This window comes from Varanus komodoensis, unplaced genomic scaffold, assembly GCF_004798865.1.
Source record: "Varanus komodoensis strain SLA01 unplaced genomic scaffold, ASM479886v1 scaffold22, whole genome shotgun sequence".
In the NCBI taxonomy this organism is placed as follows: domain Eukaryota; kingdom Metazoa; phylum Chordata; class Lepidosauria; order Squamata; family Varanidae; genus Varanus; species Varanus komodoensis.
The window spans coordinates 13,236,765-13,258,751 of NW_025335606.1; the positions used below are offsets into that span (position 1 = coordinate 13,236,765).

The following is a 21,987-nucleotide window of genomic DNA, read 5'->3' on the forward strand; positions in this document are numbered from 1 at the left end:
GGGGCTGCGGGCCCGGGGACGGGTCCCTACAAGCCCAGCCGTGCGCGTTGCTCGGCCCCTCCCCCTGCTTGCCCAGAAGACTTGCCCCCGCTTGCCCGGGCATCCCGGCTCCTGATTGGCCGGCGGGGATACGTCACTGGGAAACCCCCCGGCACTTGTCTAGGTGCAGCGCGCCGGGGCCGTTCCGCGCCACAACGCGACGGGCAGGTTGAGCCGTGCGACGTCTGGCCCGATGTCTCCCCCGCCGCGCCCGGACATGGACCCGCCAAGAGTCCGAAAAGGGAAGACCGGCCGCGGAGCCGGCGCTCGCGGATCGCAGAGGGTCGCCAGCAGAACGTCGCGAAGAGCCGCGCCGGAGGACCCCGCGCCCTCCGGTATGGCTCGTGCGAGCGCCCCCCCGCGTCTTCGGCCGCGCACCCGCACGCAACCCCAAGGGGCCCCTTTGCGAGCGCCCTTCGGCCCCGGCCCGTAAGGCTGATCGCCCAGGGAAAGTGAAAGCCGAGCAGGGAGGGAGGCGAGGAAGCGCCTCTGTGGAGTCTCTCGACGGAGGTTCGCGGAGCGAGAAGGGACCGCCGAGCCCATCTAGACCAATCCCAAGCCAGGCTGGACCTCCGGGGGCCTCTCCGCCACCCCGCTCCCTGCAGCCACTTGCGCTGACTTTGGACGGCCTTCTCGCCCAGGGCCTTGCCAGTCGCAGGCAGCGCCTTCCTTCTAATTCAACCAGCTAATCGAACGCAATCTCTTCTTTCTCCTCTGCCCCCTTTTCTTTCTCGCCCCCTTTCCAGATAACGGCCGATCTACTATAGATACCACCCTCCTTAGACCGAGGTCACACGGACTCCTCTTGTGCATGCCGTGTTGAGCTCTTCTTGGTTGTCCAAGTAGAAACGTCAGTGTGTTAAAGACAGGAAGAGAGAGAGGAGGCGGCTCTTCTGGATGTCATCTTCCTTGGCCTTTGTTACCTTACCTCAGCCATCTGCCACATATATATTTTGGACTACAATTCCCAGCATTACTAGCCATTGGCTGTGCTGGCTGGGATGGTTGGAGATGAAGTCCTAAACTGCTTGGGGAAGGCTGACGGGTCACGGCCAACAAACACTCTCCTTCTCGGGCTTTGCCATTTATTTTAATAGGAGAGAAAGCCAGAGAGCCAGTGTGGTGTAGTGGTTAGAGGATTGGACTGGACCTTGGGAGATCTGGGCTCTGGTCCCCAGTCAGCCACAAGGCTCACTGGATGACTTTGGGCTAGTCCCTGATTCTCACCTTCATCTGCCTCACAGGCCTGTTGTGAGGATAAAATGGAGTGAAGTGTAAGCCACCTTGGGTTTCTTCCACAAATACAGGTGGAATATAAATTTTATGAATACATAAAGAATTGCTTATTTTACTGAAGTGAAACTGCCCAGCTCAGTAAGAACTGACTGCCTATAACAGGTATTGCTATGGGGCAGCCCACTAGGACTGGGGCCCCAAATCTTTCTTTTGGAGACCCTGATCTCTAGGAGGCCACCCTTAGGTCTGTGAGCACCTGCTGAGATGCAGGTCCTGGGGCCCTAAGCATCTCTTCTGCATCTCTCATGATCCCGCTGCGATTACCAGCTTTTAGCCATAGGTGCATCACCCTTCCTGCTGCCTCCTCTTAAATCTGGAGCTCCCCTGAATTCTTTCTGGCATCAGATGCGTTCTTCTCCCCTGTAACTACCCCGTACATCCTTTATTACAAATGGGGATTTCCTTATGAGACATGGTCCTTTGGAGACGCACATGCACACATAAACAGGTAGACTTTGGAACGTATGTAAATACGCACATGCAAACCAGTCATTCCTTTCTATACCCAGCACTGCCGCGGGTGCCTGCCGTTGGGAACAGTGGAAATGGCCTTGCACGAGTTCAGCATGTTGGTGGCGTTAGGCGACTGAGTTTGGCCACAGCATTCCATTGGCTGAAGCAGTGGCCTTGGACTCCACCAATTGCATCATCCTTTTAAAGATGCCAGGAATTGAACTCGGGACCTTCTACAAGCAAAGCAGGCTCTCTGCCACTGAGGCACCATCCCAGAAACACACATTTCCCACATACAAGGCTGATGTTAACTTTATGTAAAGTGTTGCTTTCTCTGAACCTCTGGGCATTTGGGACATTTACCAAGCTTGGGGGGCAGTGGTGAAGGTGCTACGGCCTGCCTGCCTGCCTCCATCATGTCGTTGTTGTTGTTTTAAGTTTAAAAAAAATGAAATTTCTAGTCCAAAACAGGGGGAATGGGTGGGGTGCCATTTTGACAATTGGTGTCAGGTCTGCCTTCTGCCCTGCAAGCTTTGTCAAAATGGGTATATTCTCGTTTGACATGCGTAGTGAGGCCGAGTCATACGCAACCTTCCTTGTAATAGCTTCTCCTTGTAATTTCAGTGCTCCGGCAGGCAGGTGAACATTCATGTTCCATTGCACAAATGATGTTGTCATCTGTTGAAGTGAGCAGGGACTCCCACATGTGTGTGAGAACTCTCTGGGTTAGGGTCATTGTAGCAGACGCACCAGAATGGAATTCTGTAGCCGTTAATCAGTGCAGATGGCTAATACCGTGTGTTTGTGTTTTTGCAGGATCAGAGGCGGCTAGAGAATGTGCAGTGCAGCTGCGCAAAATAGGCGACAAAAAGAACCTCCAGCAGAGGATTCTTAACCTGATTTCAAAGCTGTTCTGTCCAGGAACATGAGAATGTTTGGAATAAAAGGAAAGGAAACCGAGAAAAAGAACAAAGAATGATCTAGAAGATGTGATCTTTATAAAAGAGAAGTCATGAAGGAACTTTTTCGAGATGAAGGAGCTGATGGCATGTTTCCTGTGCTTTTCTTCAGCCTGTTTCCTGCTGCCAGGGAAGGCTCTTGTAATATGATTTGGAAAGTGTGCTAGCAAATATAAACAAAGAGATTGGGAGAGAACTGGAATTTACTGTTTACCAACAATGCTGAACTGTGAAGGACACTGGAAAAAGAAGGAATCTGGGAGTGGTGATCCGCATGCTTATTTCTGCAGTTCTGGAATCCCTGGGCAGCTGCTATGCTGTGATGGAAGTTTATGGAATTTCAAGCATAGCAAAGAGCAACATTTTTTAAAATTAAACTCTAGATGTCCATGCACATTGCAAATCAGTCACTTGGTGCCACATTCTTATTTATAATTCTTATTTTCTAGAGTTTGGAATCCCCATCTGCTAACCTGGGGAAAGGGATGGTTTACTTGTGTACGTTTTGTTGAAATGAATATTCCTTGTTACTTGTTTATGGGTTATTTTCTAATGAATTAAAGTGTATTCTGATAAATTTTGACACCGAAGCTGGTACACCACAGTACCACATAGTGATACGTGCCCTATGGGTAGGATATTATATGAATTTTTATTTTTATGCTTTATTTTTTGAACATTCATAGATAAGCTTTAGTTAAATTGGTTACCAGCCAGAATGAAATACTCTGAATGATCCAAACCATGCCTGACAAAAAACTGGAGAGTGAAGGAAAAGGATGTCTTTTTAGAAAATTTACAGTATTCTTAGTCCTACAAAATGAATTGTGCAAGTTTTTTGTCAGTATGTGATCTCTGTGTATATAAAAAAGGACAGGTTTGCTAACAGTGTTAGAAATTCTTGAACAGAATAAGCTTTGGAAACAAAAAGGAAATTCAAAGTTACTTCAAAACACAACCTCTCAGAGGAAAAGAATTAGGGTTTTGTTTTATTTTGTTTTTTAACACTAAGAAAAACAATCCCATTGTTCAAAATATGTCAGCCAGATGAAATGTTACATACATCTTTTGGATAAGGAAAATTTAAAATAGGGAGCTTTGCCTGATTCAAGATCAGGTGTGTGTATGGATCACTTTTGTGTATGGTATTTCGTGGAAGTTGTCAGGATCCACTGTATGCATTTAAATGGACTTGAAAGGTTTCAAAGCCCAAACGTTTGGGGAATCATTAGTATCAGAATTGCTGGATTCAAGAATTTGAGTTAATGGTAAACTAATCTCAGTAGCCAGCAACTTTTTCATATATATACTAAATGACAGAACATACATTAACCTGAACAATAGACACATTAGGAATTGTCTGGAAATAAGGCATTCTTCTGCCAACCACATTGCAAAATTCAGTAATAAATCAGTGATAATGCAAACTGAAAACATTTTTCAGTAATTATTCATGAATAGTTATATTAAAACACTATTCAAAGCTAGTTTATTTGCCTTGATGCCCCCTTTGGAATGTGCTACATAAATGACAATTGTCAAAATCAGTAAGACATTGGCATTTGGGTTCGTGAAGTTTTTTAGTTAACCAAAGACTTTTATAGAAATCTGATTTACCAACATGACTTCCTTTTAGTACACATTGCCAGATTGATTGCATTAAGCATTCAGGGAAACAAATACCTGTAGAATTATGAGGTGCCATTTGACACATATTATATTTATTTATATTTCTTGTTAATGAAGGTTGTTTTTCTTTGTGCATTGAATTGCGCAGTATAGTGTTGCTTCACCAAGGATATATGTTTTTGTCATGATACCGTTTACAGCAGAACTTGTTCACCGTTTCTTAGGACCAGTGTCTATGTGTGCTTCTTTGCAAATGGATTTTGTTTTTGGTCTTGCAAGTGTTTTTGTGATAATATCTTTCTAAATTAATAAACTTGAGGTGTTTGCAAAATAATGCTCTGGAATATAATTTCTGTGGAATTTGAATGCCCTACTATAGGCATGTTGTTGCTTTCACAGGAAATGTGCTACAGTAAGATATCATTTCAAGGAGATCTCTTTGTGTAAACTGGCAAGTTGATAATATTTTGTAACATTATAAGGTAGAGAAATCAAACAGGTGGCCCCAGAACTGCTGTGGCTGGTAAACCATCTTGTGGATTCCCAACAGCCCATAATGCAGAAGGGAATACTGAGGGACATGAATGTTGCAATCATTAATGAAAAAAGGAGAATCCACACAAAAGGACTCCTTTGGACCCACATCCTTCTAATCAGGCAAATATTCATATTGCACAGATACTCAAGTGATTTTAAGATCATGAGTGCAAAATGGAGTGTAGGGATTCACAGAGCCATACATCATTATTGCAACTGGAAGCCATTACAAAGAAGGAAACTGAGTATACAGGGCTTGATGGTGATGATGATAACTGTTCTCAGAGCTATGCAGAAAAGCAGCATTTGGAATATAGCAGCAGAATTTGAAAGAATTCAAAATTCCGTATCTGTTCCTTTGTGCATTCACCACAAAGCAGCCCTACTCAAATATAACAGAAACAAACGGCAGAGAACAATATGAAACTTATGTGTATCTCCTAAAATGTAAGAAGGACTGGATTGCTCAAGGGAAAGTATAGGGAACAAGTTGAACCATGGGTTATTGTTGAAACATAGGTTATATCTGAACCCTACCACACTAAGAAACCATGGTTTGTTAAACATGACTGACCCATTAAAGAATCCATACCTTGTAGTTTAACATACCATGGGTTTGTAAATTTCAGCTGGGTTCAGACAACATGATAGCCACATTTCAACAACAGACCACTGTTCGTTGACTTATACTCAATGGATGCTCAACCCCTGAGTGTGGATTACTATGAACTCAGAGATAGTCATCACATCCATGGAAGAGAACTCAAAAACAGTTCAAGTACACATAATACATAATATACAAAAGACAGTCAGTGAAAACATAAACAGACATTGAAACACTCTCTGTGCAGAGAGAGAGAGAAACAACACAAACCGAGCCACTGACTCATTTAGATACAAGAGCAAACTGCACACACGCACATCAAGGGCTGGCCTTGAATATTCTGCAGCATGAATGAGAGGTGCTGGCAAATGCCTCCAGTGTGTCACCGGATGACCCTGGTCCACCTCTATGTCTGAGTCCTACCCTTGGTATACAGCTTTGGTGACAAAGGAAAACATTGCTCTCTTCCTTGGCTTTCAGGACAAAATGAGCGAAAGCTTTGCCATAATACGACTGTTAAAAGCCTGACACTCTAAGAACTTAAGATGACTGATCTGGTCAGGAATCCCTGTTATAAGTCTTGCTGCCCATGCATGCCTTAGAAATGGTTTGGAGGTGCACTCTTGGATATGCTAATTGTTTACCTGTCCTGAAGGATCTTCTCTTTGAATTGTCTTAATGACTCTTGTTTTGCCCTAGTGTGTCTCTAGCATACTGTGAACGTGATTCCCCCACCTCTCCTCCAAATGGCATCTGTAACTGATAAGCTATAAAAGCATCTTGTACCGACTCCATCTTGGTGGCCCCTTCAGAGGCTACCTACATGCTGCATGTATTTCCTGTATGTCTGAATCAACTGTAAACGTTCTTTTGATTGTGCACCGCCAACGGACTCTCAAAGGGAGTTCCTTTTCCAACTCTTACCACTAGCGACAGACCCAAGCAAAAAACTATCAGCCAATTGTAGCTGTTGTTCTGGGTTTACTAAAAGCCAAAAGTTCAAGGCAGGGATGGCCTTAATCTTTAATCTGTAATTTAAAGGACACAACCCTTGACCTTGCTGTTACTACTTAACAGGCCTCGTGCTCGGTAAATACCTGCTTCCTTGTATCTGGCAAAGTTGTTGTGCTCGAGCTGGTTTCACTGGCCTGCGCAGCACACCTGCCCCCCCCCCCCCATGCTGCCGTGTTGATTTGACTGACATCATGACTCGGGCTGCGGGAAGCATGTTGTTTTTCACCTACAGTTTTCCCCATTAAGGCGTGTCCAAACAAGAATGACTAAGTCAACGCAGAGCGGCTGGTCCCGCCTCCTGAAGTCCTGTCCATTTCCATGTGCTATAAATAAACTAGCTCCACTCAAATGCAGGTAATAAAGAGCAGAGGCCATGAACCAACCTGTAAGTTGCCGAATCCTCAGCTTGGCTGCTCCACTTGGATTGCATTCTGGGGAGCCCTGAAGTGGAGCCCATGCCTGTCCTTCTGCCAACATACGTTTACCCTACTTTTATGCCATCACTTGACTATAGTTCAAGAACTATACCAGGAACTAGTTATGCCAGCATGTGTTGATTTGATCCTTTTAATTCCTGTGCTTCACCTTGTATCCTCTAAGAACTCAGGGTGTCGGTTTGCGCGTTTTTCACCAGCACAGCCTCTCTTAAGACATTTGTACAGAGCCGTTAACACTGGTGTCACAGGCAGTCATGTTAGCATCAGTGTAATCAAGCTCTTTGTTCCTGTAATTGCTTATTATTTGCCATGCTGAATCATGCTTTAACACCACATGCATAGACAGTGACTGACCTTAGGCAGTTTCTCTTTCTCAGGTGTAACAATAAACCATGGTTAATTGAAACAATGGGTTGCCCCAACAACCCAAGATTTAATCTACTTAGAATCAAATCTCATTAAAAACCAGTTTCTAATGCTGGTTTAAGTTAACCAGAGTTCCCAGTTTGGATGTAATAGCAGACTCTGGCTCAGTTAAACCTAGAAGTCAAGGCTTCAGTTTTTTTCTTGCAGCTATAAGCCCACCCTGCTATTAGACACTCAGCCGGCTGCTTCAGGAGGCAGAAAGCAAAGGTGAGGTGCTTCAGGACAGAGCTGTGTAGATCATGCAGTTTGCTCTGCACCTCCAAAGTTAGACTACTGCCTTCGGATGCAGCACCTCCAAAACTAGTCTACCGCAGGTGAAGGATCCTGTCCATTTTTGGAAGCAAAACTCCGTTGGCAGTCCAATGGAACTCATTGTTTGTGGCCCAGCTCCAGACAATGTAAGCTTATCTGTGTCAGCATTTTCAGAGGAAGTCTGGTGGGTATTGAGTTGCTCTATTCCAGCTGCTAAATTTGGCCTGGCAGGAAGGAAAATGGCAGCTTCTCTGCAAGAAGCTCATGAGAGGTGGGGTGGTTCAGAGGTGCCACATGAGTTGAAGAATCAGCTCAGGGAGGCAGAATGGAGACGCAGGGTCCTCATTCACAGGCTAAAGTCCCTTGTCAGGAGTGAGGCCATTACAGCCACACCTTTACTTTAAGTAAAGGCCCAGGCTGGATCCCTGGCCTGGGAACTTTCTTATCCTTACTCCCCCAAATCCTCTCAGATTGGTCTCATTGGCCCCTGGAGATGCTCTTTACATAGCCGCCATCCCATTGAGACTCCTATCTCTTGAATTGTTGAATTGCATTTTTAGAACCTTCTATGGAAAGTACTGCTAAACTTCTCATAGAACTTGAATTCTTGTTGGTTGATAGTCCTGAGTTGCCAGATTGCTTAGAATAATACTTGCTCTTGAACTTCTCTATGCCTGGATTTATGCACTGTGGGAATATCAAAGTGGAAGCTGTGATTATTAAAATTACTGCATGTTTGGCTAACTCTTGACTGAATTTTGAACTAGTCTTGCCTCTTGGATTTGATTGGCCTTGATCCATTGAATACTGATGTTCCAACAAAGGTTTCACAGTCTTCTAGAATCCTTGCCTTTGTTTGCCTGGGATGGCTTTTGACAGGAATTGGTCAGACTGTTTCCCTTTGTTCTAATCTCTAGAGGCTGCAATGGGGAAACCAAGTCAATTGGATTTTCAACAGGGCTATTATTAGCTTCGGACTGTTTTTGAGTTACATATGGAGCTTAACAATTTCTGAAGAGTGTCAGCATTAATGTTTTACTACAATAAAAGAGACTCACTGATCTGGGATATCAAAATCCTGGAGTGTGTCCTCGAAGGACTGGGCCCAGGATGCCTGAGTGGGTGGAGACTGCCCTGTTCCTTATCTTGGGCTAACCTTGTGCCACCATCCTGCAAATATCTGAAAGGGTGTGGGAAGTTGCTGCCATCTCAGAAGGTGAGGGGACAAGCTTTCCAGCGGTTGGGAGAGAGACTGCCGTGTTCTGCTTCGCTCTTTTTTCTTCCTCACAGTGTATGGCAAAAGATTGAATAAAACATTTATTTACATATGTACAGTGCTTCATTAATATTGAATAGCGGATGTATCCTGACCCCCACACTGATACTGATATGGCACCCAGGTTATGGAATGTGCTTTCCAGAGAGGTTTGCCTGGTGCCGACACTTTGTTCCATTTGGCGCCAGGCTAAAATCTTTTTATTTTACCATTATTTTAATGTTTGATTAGGTTTTAATGTGGGTTTTATTTTATTGTACTTTTTGAATTATTTGGATGCTATGCTTCATTTTATGTTGCTTTTACTGTAAGACCATCCCGAGATGCTAGTAGTTAAATGGTATATAAAAACTTTAAACAAACAAATACATAAATACTCATTACCAACCTCACTCATTCATGCAGCTATAGTCCCCAAAATTTTGCTCCCCCCTGGTTTATAGGGATATTAAAATTTGTATTTATTTTTTTGGGAGAGGGTATCTATCCACAAACATTATTTTTAAATGTATAGATGGTGCTTTATTTTCTCTCTTAATTATTTGTATTGATCCCATAACCTTTGAATGTCAAATTGTAAGACAGAAAGAATGTTTATGCAGTAACAGCTAGCAATGAACACACACTGAAACCAAGTCTTTGTTCATGTTTGTTGAGGGGAACCAGTACATAAACTAGACGATTCTTCCTCTTATGAAATGAAGCATCTCCAGAAAGAGAAGTGCTTGGACAGTTAACATGTTTTGCATCTAGAAAACAGCAACTAGCTAGAAAACCTAAATCTAAAATCTAGAAAGCAAGTACATACTTATTAATTAATTAACTAATTTTTATACCACCCTGCAGCCAAAGGTGTCCAGGTAATGCTTCAGAGATTCCTAGTCTAGAGGAATCTAATCTAGAGGAATAACAACAAGGAGTCCTTATTAGCAAAGCCAATTGGATTGGGCTGTTAAGTGGCTTAAATTCAAGGCCTCCAACTTCTGCATGGTTGTAGATCCAGCAACCAGGAGGAAAACAATTTGTCATTCAGAAAGAATTCCTGTCTGGCTCCTCCCTGAGACAAGCACCTAACCAGGAAATGATACCCCATTTTCTCCCTGGCTCGACACCTTCAACCATTTGGAAACCTTTGAACATTAGAGGCAGTTTGTGACTGGTACGACTCAGGCCCCTGTTGCTTAGTCTGCAAGGTGAGCCACAACTGTTGTGGATGTTGACCAGGAAGTGGCATTTTGCTCCTTAATAAAGGCAAACACCTTCGGAGGTTTCTGTTTTCTGAAACATGGCTTCAGAGCTTTCGCTATGGATGTCTCAACATTAAACAGTTTTACAGTTCTATAATTTAAAAATCTTAGGGCACAAGCCTATGTCCTTCTGACATCTATGCCAGCGTGGTGTAGTGATTAAGAGTGCAGGTCTGGGACTCAGGCAGGAGGAGGAGAATGATGTAAGACACACTGAGTTCTTTAAAAGAAAAAAGTGGGATATAATCAAATAAATTAATAAATAAGGTTCAGCAACAGCAGAAATCGCCACCACCATATGACCCTCCTGTACACTGGATTGTGCCTGTGAGTTGTCTTTGCCCATGTTTAATGAACTCTCCCATTGACACCAATGAGAATCGCAACACAATCCTATGCATGTGTATCAGGCACAAATTCCATTTTATTTCATGGGCCCTTCTCGCAGGGAAGCTTACATGGGACTGTAGCTTTTGAGAGCTTCACTGTGCTTTCACACACTTTCAGGTAAGGAAGGACTGCAGCTATTTTCAGTGATATAGCCAGCAAATATTAGACCCTGGATTTAATGCACTTCATGGGGACGCACTTGAATGGGAGTGGAATCCACCTGCTGCCACAAAGCCTTAAAAAGGTGGCAGAGCAGCTTTTAAACTGAATCCTGGGGGAAAGCCAACAGGAGCAGGGAGAAGATAAAGTACAGGAACAACAGTTGCACATGGCTAGGGGGCACCGTGCTGAGGTGTTTCTGTGTGAATGCTCGGAGCCGTAGATGGGAGAGCTGGCGAAAGGAGCAGCTCAATATGATTGGCATTACAGAAGCCAGTGTGATATGGGATATAAACTGCACTGGAAAAACAGGGAGGGCATACCGGACGACTATATTAAGGACGGCAACGAGTCCAGCAAATTTGATTATCTGAAGTGTGCAGACTCTTTCACAGAAGCAATATGGGTGAAAATTCCTGGCTCCAAAGCTCACTTAGTCAGGGAAGCTTGCACCCTGGCTCCTGGAGTTCCAGCTGCAGCTGGTGGTGACCTACATCCCAGTACTGTTGCAATGTAAACATGGAGGTCCCATGGGAATCTGAATTGGGACCACCACTGTTCAACTTACTCAGAAAAGTTCTAGATTTGAGAAGGAGCAGATGGCCAAGCGTGCTGATGACCCCAAATTCTTAGGCTGGCTGAAACAAAAAGATTGTCAGGAGTCCCAAAAGGGTCTCTCCAGACCGGGGGGGGGGGGTGCATGGAAAGGGCGACTATGGTTCAGTGCAAGCAAGTGTAAAGGGATAAAGGGATAGACGCTGAGGCAAAAACATCCCAGTGTTGTGTATCAGCCAATGGGTTCTGAGCTGGCAGTGACTGACTAAGGATCAGATCTTAAGAGAGTAGAGGAGAGTTGGAAGAAAATGTCAGCTGGGTGTGTGGCTACTGTGGAAAAAGGCAAAGTCCCTGTTAGGCATACATAGAAAAGGATTTTGGAGAGTAAAACTGCCAGGGTCCTACCCCCCTTCTATGAATCCACGGTGTTTTTATTTATTTATTTATTTATTTATTAAAACATTTTTATGCCGCCCCATTCGCCGAAGCCTCGGGGCGGCTTACAACATAGATAAAACAAGTTAAAATCCATATAAAATAATCTTAATTAAAACTCACATTATAAAATAAGCCGCCCTGGCCAGATAAAATTCAATTGTATTTAGCATTTAAAATGTTGCTTAAATAAAAAGGTCTTAGCCTGGCGCCGAAAAACAAATAACGACGGCGCCAGGCGGACCTCTCTGGGGAGCGCATTCCATAACTTAGGCGCCACCGCTGAGAAAGCCCTTCTCCAAGTAGCCACCCTCCTAATTTCTCTCACGGAGGGCTCCCGGAGAAGGGCCTCTCCCGCCGATCTCAGGGGGCGACTGGGCAAATATGGATGTAAGCGCTCCTTCAGGTAACCAGGACCCAAGCCGTTTAGGGCTTTATAGGTCATTACCAACACCTTGAATTGGGCCCGGACTTCAATGGGGAGCCAGTGAAGCTGACGGAGAACTGGCGTCATGTGAACATAACGTCCAGTCCCCGTCAGCAGCCTGGCAGCTCTATTCTGAACCAATTGAAGTATCCGGACCATCTTCAAGGGTAGCCCCACGTAGAGCGCGTTACAGAAGTCAAGACGGGAAGTCACCAGCGCATGAGTCACTGTTGCAAGGCAGTCGTACTCCAGGTAGGGGCGCAGCTGATGAATCAGCCGAAGCTGGAGGAAAGCGCTCCTCGCCGCTGTTGTCACCTGAGCTTCAAGTGAAAGCTCCGGGTCGAGGAGCACTCCCAAGCTGCGGACCTTGTCCCTAGGAGGGAGTGCAACCCCATTCAGGACAAGGTTCAGGTCACCTTCTCCGAAGCCCGAACCGCCAACCAACAGGACCTCCGTCTTGTCTGGATTGAGCTTCAGTTTATTGGCCCTCATCCAGCCCATTACCTCGGCCAGGCACCGGTTCAGTACAGCCACTGCCTCACCTGGATTGGTGGAAAACGAGAGGTAGAGCTGGGTATCATCAGCATACTGATGGGTCCGCAGCCCACACCTCCTGATGACCTCTCCCAGCGGTTTCATGTAGATATTGAACAGTAAAGGGGACAAAATGGAACCCTGCGGTACCCCATGGCAAAGCTGCCATGGCGCAGAGCCATAGTCCCCCAACACCACCTTCTGGAATCGGTCGTTGAGATAGGAGCGGAACCACCGCAAAGCGGTGCCTCCGACCCCCAATCCCGCCAGCCTATCCAGAAGGATACCATGGTCGATGGTATCGAAAGCCGCTGAGAGGTCCAGGAGAACCAACAGGGACGCACTCCCCCTGTCCTTCTCCCTGCACAGGTCATCGTACAGGGCGACCAAGGCAGATTCAGTACCGTACCCGGGTCTGAAGCCGGACTGAAATGGGTCCAGATAATCAGTTTCATCCAAGAGTGCTTGGAGTTGTCCCGCCACCACTCGCTCTAACACCTTGCCCAGAAACGTGCACTGTGCACTGCCGCAACGGTCAAGGGCAGAGCAATTCTCCACTGAGGAAAGATTGCAGCACCGAGAATTCTCCCTTTTAGGGGAAAAGGCAAGGGAAACATAGAAGTGTGCAGATTTACACATGGTATGGACAAAGTGCACAGGGAGACATTATTCTCTCTCTTGCATTATACAGGAATCAGGGGTCATCCTGTGAAGTTGGTTGGCAGACGTTGGCCTTAAACTGAGCACCTGAGATAGTCCTCTATTGTTATTTATTTTATATTGTTATTTTTGTATTTTATTGCATTTTATTTTGTGTTGTGAGCCGCCCCGAGGCTTCGGCAAGGGACGGCATAGAAATGTTTTAATAAATAAATCAATAAATAAACAAAAAGTTCCAGCACTGATGATGACAGGGTGACTTCAGCATCTTGTGACTTAGCTGATCTGTTCCATGTTCAGAGTTAAGCAACTGCCTTTTTGCTTTCTTACCTTCCTTATCAGGGAAAAGGAAAGTGAAAGTAGGATTGTGGGAAGCTCCAGAGGGAACTATGTTATTGACTTGGAAAAAGTACAGACAAGGGCAGCAAAGACGATCATGAGGCTGGAGTAGAGTTGCTATAAGGAGCAGATACAACAGCTGGGACTGTTCAGCTTAGAAAAAAAGGTAAGGGGAGACAGAATAGAGGTGTTTAAAATAGTGCATGGTGTGGAGAAAGCAGAGGAGACATTTTTCTTCATTACGCATGGGCTGTGAGTGTGGCTGCAGCTCCTATCGATTCTGTGTTACTCTCGGGAGTAGATGGGAGCTTCACTGAGCAGCCGAGAAGGAAAGGGCACCTGGCTGAGAGCACACCCACTGGCGCGTGTGGGCCAGTGGGAGAGAGGAAGGAGCTGGTTCTCACCTGTGTGGGCCGATGGGATACGCACCACCATTTGGAGGGGATGGAAGCATACAGAAATGCAAGAAAAGCTGCCTTGCAGATGTGTGAACACAGGTCACGGGGTAAGAGAGGTAACTGCACTGTAAGCATTCACGTGTGTGAACAGCTCCCACGTCTCTCCTTTTTGTCACTTCTACCCTCTACCCTGAAAGGTAGAAGACATTCTGATTTAAGATGTTCAGGTGGAGTCTTAACTTTCGTGTTACACCTATTTTTAAAAAATGCAACATTCGAAACAAAACCAGAATTTCAGTTAGAATTTATCTTTGCAAATTTAGGTTGCTGGAATTAGAACAATGAACGCATTCTCCCCCCCCCCCACCCCAACACACACACATTTGGGTGTGTACCAAATGGCACAGATATGAAAAAATAAAGTACTGCTTCTTTGGTATTTGGTGATGGTTGCTTTTAAACTCACTGGTTATTTTCTTTTTTGTTCATTCCCAAGCAATGAACCAGATCCAAGCCTGTCCGCGGTTGGAGGGGAAAGAAGCCAGGGACTGGCCTTATGACTAGATTTAAGACCCCATTTGCGAGGGTCCTCCTCAACCAACATATTTCTGGTTTTGAATACTATCAAGTCCAAAAGGGCCAACATCTGCACTGCAGATTTACCCAGCTGGATCGACCTTATTGAGCCATCTGGAGACATTTTTTTTTTGGTAAAAATAGTACGAAATCTTTGAAGCTCAGATTAGCCACAGACCCCCTTTGGTCAGAAATGAGTCCAGTCTTTAAAAATGCAATTGATCTATGTTATCCTGAATCCCATGTGGTTACCTGAATGCCCATGAATAAATATGTTGATACAGATTTTCAAAATATTATTCAGTCAGGGTAATGCTTGAATATCATAACCGCTACTCCATTATCAGTAGTTTTACTATTGTGTGTGCTTCCAGGGAGGCTGTTAAATCTCCCGTTTTCTCCCAGTCCCCCACATTTTTTTGGACATGCTTGAATGCTTTTCTAATTTGGGAATATTATTCCGTTTTGTTTTGCTTTGTTTGCCTTTGCACGTGATCTTGGTTTTTTAAGCGTGTAGGTTTTCCAGAGGGAGCATCAGGGGTGTTCCTTAGTTGTTTGATCCAGCTCACCTTTGGCTGGGACTTGATGGGAAAATTCAGATAAATCCTGGTAGAAAAGGGTTGCTTATATCTGCCTTTGTGTTACAAAATCAAACTTGTGCCTCTTTCTCAGAAAGCAGAATTCCAAGCCAGGTTGCTATTTAGCATTGCCGTCTCTTTAAGAAGATGGGATTCTTAGCTGGACTGAGAAGCTTCTGTAGGCTAACAGTATCAGTGGAGAAAATAGCAATATTTCCATTAGCTGCAGAGATCTGAGACAAATCATTCGTTTCTGAACGGACCCATTTAATTATCTCGCTCCAGAGGCGAGTGCAGCGTAGTTATCAAACCAGTTTTCCTGAATGGTTCCTCAGATACATTTGCATGCTTAGACAAACACAGACTGATCCAAACTGCAAGGAATCTACTGAATTGACATGTCAATAAAGCAATCAGTAATAGTTTCCATACTATTGTTACCAGTAATTCTGATTGCTTTAGGGCTTTGTGTCATGCCTAAAGACAACAAGATGCTATTGTACTAACATTATCTGGAAACTTAACACTCAGTATTGATGTATGTGACCAGAAGGTTATAAAAGTGTAAGTACATGGCCTTTGATTTTGTAGTTGCATTTGTCTCTACCCAGGAACATGCTGTTGCTAGTTAATACAGGAACTAGGGTACGGATTCAATAAAGTCGCAGAAGTTCAGATGCGTAGATCTTCCCCACAAGTCTGAGTGTGCATTCCTTGCAAATTGATAAATGTGAGCCTGTCAGACTACACCATGTAAACAAACATGTTGCCTTCTGCCCGCTGTTTTTGCTTTGCATGTTTTAGAAAACAACCCATGGCTTGTTGCTGGCTTAGAACGCTAGATTGTTTCCCAGATGCAAAGTGAAAATGAAAAGCAAGCAGGAGACTGGGTTCCCACTCAATTCCACACAGGCTTGACAACCCACAGGTTGTTGTGTGCAAATGAGGCACACGTGGTTCTGTACACTGGACACTTGAGCACACCAGCAACGCCATGCCTTTTAAGCACATCAGATCCCACCAAACTGACATTGCTATTAGTCTCCAGCCCACTGGACAACCAAAGAAGCGCAGGGTAGTTTGGTGGCCTGTGTATGTCCCCTCAGTCCTCAAACAATGAGTGGTACCCAATGCCAGTATGGCCTTTCCTTCCGAGGGGCCTAGTCTATGCAGGACCAACTCTGTAACAGGACTTGGCAACATGTGGCTCTCCAGGTGTTTAGCCTCCAATTCCCATCAGGACAGGCAATGGTGAGGGTTGATGACCAAACACCTGGAAGTCCAAAGATTGCCCATCCCACCCTATAAAGTGAGTAACACACAAGACTCCTGCGGGTCCCTTGGACTGCAAGGCGGTCAAACCAGTCAGTCTTAGAGGAGATCAACCCTGACTGCTCTTTAGAAGGCAAGATCTTGAAGATGAAGTTCAAACACTTTGGCCACCTAATGAGAAGGAAGGACTCCCTAGAGAAGAGTCTAATGCTGGGAACAATAGATGGCAAAAGAAGAAGGGGACGGCAGAGGATGAGGTGGCTGGATGGGGTCACTGAGGCAGTCAGCGTGAGCTTAAGGGGACTCCGGAAGATGGTGGAGGACAGGAAGGCCTGGAGGAATGTTGTCCATGGGGTCACGATGGGTCAGACACAACTTCACGACTAACAACAACAACGTAAGTAGTACATTTAAAGCATTTACATCTCAATGCACATAAAAACAAGTATCTATAGAAGTAGTAAGCATCATATTTATTTTCAAAAATCACTAAAAAATACCATAGTGAAAGAAAAGAGAAGGATTTTACTGGATGCCAATTTACAGAAATGGGGCAAAGCAACTTCTGGAAAATGTACAGTCTAGTTTCCATTATTGCACTTCTCTTATTACAACAAGGCATTTAAAAAATGTTCTCAACATGACGGATATATATTTATATAAATAGTGGTGTCACTATACAATATCATACAGAAAGTCGTGTGTCATACTTAAAAAGACCACACAAACAGAGCTCCCATTGTGGCCCGCTTCACACAAGCGTAAGCAAGGCGGTAAACCTGGGACTGCATGGCACCATGTCAGATTACAGGGATGAAGGCAGGTGGTTCAATCCCACTGCTGTATGCTTCACAGGAAGAACCAACCCCCCACAACCCACCCTACAGAGAGAAAGGTACCATGTCAAGGTGATGACAAGGCTAGAACCTTCTTCTTGACATCTAGTTTTCGACTTGCAAGAAATACTTTTTTTCTGAATACGTTTTTGCAGCAGTCTGAAATTAAATAATCCAAGGGCAAGTTTACAATATCATCAGCTGTTTGAGCAGCTGAGGCCTGCGAGTCTAGTTTTCTACCAAGTGTTCCCACAAAGTTCAACTTAATTTCCATGAACTGTACACATCAATTTGGTTTCTTTCACCAAAGATGAAAATTTGTGGCATCTGACCCATGCAGTTTGACTCACACTACTACCCTTCTATAAAGTGGAAACGTAATTTCTGATTGATGAGGAACTGGTGTCCAGTGGACACCTCCTTCTAGAGGTCAAAGGCAGGGCAGCAGATCAATCCAATTCCCCTGGCCCCCAGCAACCCCTTGCATCATCCCTGTGCTGACCTGACCTGTAGCATCCACCTATTCACTAGGCATACCTGGATGCAACCCCTAATTTCCTTACTAAACTGGTCTCCTAGAAAATGGGTTTCTTATTATATGAATGTGTCTTTCACACAGGCTCACAGAAATTGTAACATGGGAATTTCAGGTCAATTGCATCAAGGAAAGCATCCAGAGTTTGCTATGATCCACCAAAAATTATAGTTATTAAAGCAAAATAAATAGACCACTTCTATCCAGAAGAGGGTAACAAGTCAGCATAGAAATTACATCTGCCATGAATCTCACACTGCATTCAGCATTTTATTACATAATTCTCACTTTTGGTGTAGGCTTGTATCTGACAAACAGATGGTCTGTAAACATTTTGAATATGGTTTAAATAATTCTCCTGTATTGACTCGTACTTCCAAACAAATGTCTATAAAATTACAATATATTACGGCTTCTTTTCCAGATCCAAGTCAAGTTCCTGATAGTGGGAGTACATATGAAACACCTGTGTTTTAATGCACCCTTATTGAGGATGAAGACTTTTGGTTGCTTGCTGCAATCAGCATTTTAATAAACCTTAAATACTGGATTAGAAAAAAGCACAAAATTAACTCTGCTTTGGTGGTAATTAAAATATTGCAAATTGTAATAATGGAACTGTATATGTATATAAGAGACAATCCATCCTATCTTCTGAACTGTCAGACCTAAGCCCTGGAAAATAAATAGAAGGCAGCCAGATGGTCTGATGAGAGCATTTACCAAATGGGTCATATCTCAACTTTCCTCAAAGGAGCCCAATGCAGTGTACACAGTCCTTTTCCTCCTCCTTTATTCTCACAACAATCTCGTGAGGTTGGTTGGGCTGACAGCCTCAAGGTAGTGAGGATTAGAACCCAGCCTATACTGTCTAAGCCCAATCCCCCCCCCCCCATATCTCTCCCCCTTGCCAGTGAAACTTCCCAGGATCTAGCATTGTACTCCACAGTTCTAAACGAGTCCCGTAGGACGAAGTAAGTCGGCCGCAATGTACCACACAGGTGCAGAGTCAAAGCAGCAAAGTGTTGCATCAGAGGCATTATCACTGGTTTGTGTAGAGACAGCCTAGCAGTAGCAGGTGGAGTTCTGAGATTAGGGAGGGTGAACATTAGCTGGTCTTAAAGACACATCACTTCAAAGCAGGGTGCAAGGTTTATAGCTGGCACTATAGTTGGCCTGGGTGATTATTTTATTTTCCTTAAAAGGAGTGGCAAAGATAATTTTGCTGCATGAATGTCAATGAAGCAGCACTAAAAGTATACTTGAATGAAGGGAAGAGAGGACGGCTTGATTAGAATTGCCTCATTCAAGTAAATTAGATATTCAAATAAATGCATAACATAAAGACCAGGATATAAGGCTGGAATGCTTTGGGATAGGCTTCTTTAGCATAATTGTCTAATTCTGGAATGTTGGCTCTACCCAATATTGACACAGCAGTTTCAGGCAACAAAAGCAAACTATGTGCTTATTTAATTTCCAGTATTTATATGCCTTCTTTCAGGGCCAAGCCTCCCACAAGCTAATCTCCCCCTTGTATATTTAGGATTATCTTGCTGTCTGCTTTTGATTACCTCTGCTTTATCCAAAAACAGCAATGTCACTATTCTAACCTGTATTTTGAACCACCGTACCTAAAATAATTTACACACCAAAATGAGCTGACAAAGATGTACTTTGACGATGCGTGAGATATTCAGGGTTAGTATGTATGAGTTTCTGATGAGTGTATTATACAGTATGATGTTTGCTTATTAGATCAGTGAACTATCCATGCAGCTTCCACACTCTAGCCTTTCTAGCAGGAAACTAGCCATGAATAGCAGCCCATGGGTATGGATAAAGGTGTGCATACCCACCTGTGTTAAAAGATACAGTCAGTTCAACAGATCACAGGTGAACATCACTCTGTAACAGCAGATGCGCACCTGCATCCAGGATTGCTGTCTATATGGAAGGCTGCTTCAGAGGCCAGGTCTACCCCTCTGGATTAGGGAAACAAGGAAAAACACTTTTGCTGCTGCTTTGAACAAGGTTGCATGTAAATGTATACACTTAATTCATGCCATTTTTGATGAAAGAAAAACACTTAGAAGAATGGCAAGATGGTTCCAGATCTTTTCCTACTTTCACTAAATGCATGCTGACCTGAAATCACAGCTAGGTGGTCAGAATGCTCCTGTAGTCAAAACTAGAAGGCGAGTTTAACCTGTGAAGTGTAAAAGTACAAAGGGCAGACACACAGCTAGTAATGATCACTTTTACATTTGCTAAAGTCTTCTACATTTCCCAATACAGAGTTGCCAGTTTTGAAAATTATGCAACTTGTCCTTCTTTAACAAGGAAAGTGAGATGGAGATCACCATGGAACCCGGTCCACTTCCTGGCCAGTGGCTCTCAAACAGAAGCTGCTTCATTGGTTCCTCTAGCCCAGTCTTATTGCGAAGAGTGGCTGAAGTCCTTCGGGAATCTCACACAGAGGTTCTTCCAGCTCTGGAGCCCCTGAGCTTTTAGCCAGAGATGCCAGGAAAGGAGTCTGGGAGCTCAGACTTCAAAACTTCTCCCTTACTGTCCCCAGAATAATCTTTCCAGCTGGTACGATGCAAAGAAGACTTTTTTGAATCCTCTGAGTGCACCAATAAAAATTCAGATAAAATCCTTTTGTATATGCTCCTGGACTTTTCCATGTAGTCTACACAAAGTGCCATTGATTATGTGACAGCTATGTGGTAAAAACAAAGGTTGCATATGGCCAGAAAATGAGTTATAAAAGGAGAGGTGTTGGAGTGTAGGTTTGCCCCACCAACAAATCCTCAGATTTAAGTTTCCTTTCACCCATGGTCTTGTATGTGTGAGGTCATTTGGAGTTGCCCAAAACAGGCAAAGTGGCTGCTGTACTCTGCAAATGCTCTATAGTAGTCTTTTTACTTATGTCTCCAAGCAGGGTCCTTGTGGTGATTCCAACATACTGCCCTAAGCACTGCAGCCTTGTTTTGGTGGAGCTGCACATAGATGGCAGACTAAGGGGTCTCCAGAATGGCAAAACGGATATTTGGACATACAGACGTTTAATGAAATTACTGGGGAAAGAATGTGGCACTTTGATTTCTTTGATCCTGGAACAGGGGAGAAAGGTGCCACTTGTAAGACGGTGGCGCAGCGCATCCCTTGGCGTCTTCATCCCTGCTCCCTGGCTGGTGTAAGCATTGGAATCTGCAGCAATGCCACTTAATCAACAAGGTTCGTCTCCTATAATGCATCTAATGGTTCTGGCACACATTACTTGGAAGGGTCGAAGTTTAAGGTAAGCGCATCATGCTGGAGGCTGGTGCTTTCTGATAAGCAACTGAACTGGTCCTTCCGGAACAGATTTGATAATGTTCCAGGCATCATAATGCATGAGTCCAAGCAGGGATTTCCCTCCAATGGCAAGAATTTCGTCACCAGCTTCCAGTTTTCCAGTTTGTTCTGCAGCACCACCTGTTGGCAAAATGTGTTAAAGTCAAGACAGAAAGTACAGTAGAGGAGGGTTCAGAACACTCTGAAAATGTAGTTTGGACTTCTAAACTACGCTGGAATCCTCTAAAATATAATCCAAAACATTTCAAACAACACTGTATGTTTGCTACAGTAACCAAGACTATATGGAATTTTAATCATTGCTCATTATTCCTAGAACACTTGTGCTATGATGTATGCGGTGTTTATACATGAAGTGTTAAGTTTTTGGTTTTCAGAGGCAGAACAGAGTTTGAGAGACAGAACGTGCCCAAGGCTAGGAAAGTAAAAAGGGAAACAAACCTTACGCTGGTGATGAATGAAAAATATACTGGCAGAATAAAGAAGCTCATGCAGATGAGACAAGAAATTGAAAAACTGTGTGTGGGGAATTGAAAAATGCAAGCTTGCTCCTCCTCAGAGGGGTAGCAGAGGGCAAGGAAGCAGGTGGGGGGCAGTTCCACGATCCCCTGCATGGCATGTTCCAAGGACTGACCCCTGGGAAGCCTGGGCCAAAGTGAACTGGGTTGTTTGGTGCCTGTCGTTATGGAGCTGGCAGCCATTTGCCATCGAGGAAAGCCCTGGGGGGCTTCTCCAGGGCTGCTTTTGTGCCTTGTGCCACTTGC

General features: G+C 44.2%; 2 protein-coding genes across 3 annotated transcripts in view; one reads left to right on the top strand and one right to left on the bottom strand.

Annotated features, from left to right (window-relative positions):
* The first annotated feature begins 215 nt into the window (after positions 1-215).
* On the top strand, positions 216-4,710 carry PMAIP1 (phorbol-12-myristate-13-acetate-induced protein 1). The gene is made up of 2 exons (XM_044431355.1): positions 216-374; positions 2,605-4,710. The coding sequence occupies exons 1-2, from the start codon at positions 233-235 to the stop codon at positions 2,715-2,717; spliced, it is 255 nt and encodes an 84-aa protein (XP_044287290.1). The 5' UTR covers positions 216-232; the 3' UTR covers positions 2,718-4,710.
* A 12,240-nt stretch (positions 4,711-16,950) lies between these two features.
* Positions 16,951-21,987, bottom strand: part of PDZD2 (PDZ domain containing 2) — a 167,312-nt gene continuing 162,275 nt past the window's right edge. For both annotated transcript variants that reach the window (XM_044431370.1, XM_044431369.1), the window contains exon 24: positions 16,951-21,343. In XM_044431370.1, coding sequence (XP_044287305.1) covers positions 21,177-21,343 — 167 coding nt within the window. In that variant the 3' untranslated portion in view covers positions 16,951-21,176. The remainder of the gene's footprint in view (positions 21,344-21,987) is intronic.